The following is a 1407-nucleotide window of genomic DNA, read 5'->3' as shown; positions in this document are numbered from 1 at the left end:
CTCGATGCGGCTCCTCATCGGAAACTAACCTGGGCCTGCGTACTCGCCCCCACTCGAGAGCTCTGCGTGCAGGTAAAAGGCTTCCAATACCAGCCGGACTAAGTGTAAGTGCTTAGACTGGCCAGCAGTTCGAAGGTCTTGGTGCCAGCATTAACCTCACTACTGCCACCATCGTTGGTGGTCTCGACATGGTCACACAGGTGAGGACCATTGGGCTGAAGGTCATTAGTATTTCCCTTGTATAAGGCTATGTCCCTCTCTAAGAAGCCTCATATTATAGTGGCATCACCTGGTCGCCTAGTTGACCATCTAGAGAACACCAAGGGCTTCCACTTGAAAACTATCAAGTTCTTGGTCATGGACGAAGCTGATAGGCTCCTGGGTAGTAGGGATCATACCACACTCGCGCGAAGTCTTCTCGAATTGCAATTGACATCCCCACCAGCTTCGAGTGAGATCTGCACCAGGTATGGACTTCGAGGACGCCCTCAATAAGATCGTCCAGTCGTGTCCTCGAGATCGACAAACCTTCCTCTTTTCCGCGACTATGACCAGTACGACCGCCCTTTCGCAATGGGAAGGGCCTCATGGCTCTCTGTCGGTCAGATAAAGTTTCACAACTACAACGGGCGTCTCTTACCAGGCCTGTCAAGTGCGAAGTTGCACGGAAGTAGCATCCAGACTCCAACCTGAACTGTCGTGGAAATGTCTCTTCCAGGTTCGACGTGGCCAAAGGTTTGGTTCAAAACTACATGTTCGTGCCCCACAAGCATAAGCATGCCTATTTGGCGGCCCTCCTAGCTCACTTCAAACTCAGTACGCTCCCGCACTCAGGTCCACCATAGTCTCTATCTTACGGTCAGGTACTGTGATGATCTTCGTTGACACCTGTCTTAATGCCCAGCGGATGGCCACTACTCTGAGGCACCTCGGCCACAACTGTGTATGCCTACATGGCAAGATGACGCAGACTCATCGCCTTGGAGCCCTCAACCAGTTCCGGGCTGGTAAGGAATCTTACTGTTATATCGTCGTGATGAATTCACTGCAGGCACGCGATCGATCCTCGTAGCAACAGATGTAGCAGCGAGAGGCTTGGACATTCCTAGTGTAGATGTCGTCATCAACTTCGACGTGCCCAAGAACCCTGAGGTACTGCCTGTTCGGGCGAGTCCACGGTAGTTTCTGTCGCAGGAGTATATCCACCGAGTGGGGCGTACTGCACGGGCTGGTCGGACTGGCCGCTCGGTGACCTTGGTCACTCAGTATGATATTGAGCCCTTCCAGAGGATCGAGAATAAACAAGGTGAAGTCTCTCGCAATGGAAACGTTAATGACGATGGCAGGCAAGAAGATGGAGGAGTTCCCTGAGGTCAATGAGGAAGCGCCATGTCGCTACAAGAGAAG

At 52.4% G+C, this 1407-nt stretch overlaps 1 protein-coding gene across 1 annotated transcript in view; it reads left to right on the top strand.

Annotated features, from left to right (window-relative positions):
* Positions 1-1407, top strand: part of Pmar_PMAR013708 (DEAD box RNA helicase, putative) — a gene marked incomplete at both ends in the record, with an annotated part of 1744 nt that overhangs the window by 156 nt on the left and 181 nt on the right. The window contains 10 exons of the mRNA XM_002765596.1: positions 1-72; positions 117-200; positions 247-382; positions 468-554; positions 607-670; positions 719-816; positions 864-1007; positions 1052-1152; positions 1195-1306; positions 1347-1407. The exon at positions 1-72 is cut by the window's left edge and continues 4 nt beyond it. Of these exons, the coding sequence (XP_002765642.1) occupies positions 1-72; positions 117-200; positions 247-382; positions 468-554; positions 607-670; positions 719-816; positions 864-1007; positions 1052-1152; positions 1195-1306; positions 1347-1407 (959 nt within the window). The remainder of the gene's footprint in view (positions 73-116; positions 201-246; positions 383-467; positions 555-606; positions 671-718; positions 817-863; positions 1008-1051; positions 1153-1194; positions 1307-1346) is intronic.

This window comes from Perkinsus marinus (assembly GCF_000006405.1).
Source record: "Perkinsus marinus ATCC 50983 genomic scaffold scf_1104296975428, whole genome shotgun sequence".
Classification (NCBI taxonomy): Eukaryota; Perkinsozoa; order Perkinsida; family Perkinsidae; genus Perkinsus; species Perkinsus marinus.
Note: the sequence above shows the minus strand (reverse complement) of the source record. Positions and strands in the feature narration are given on the sequence as shown.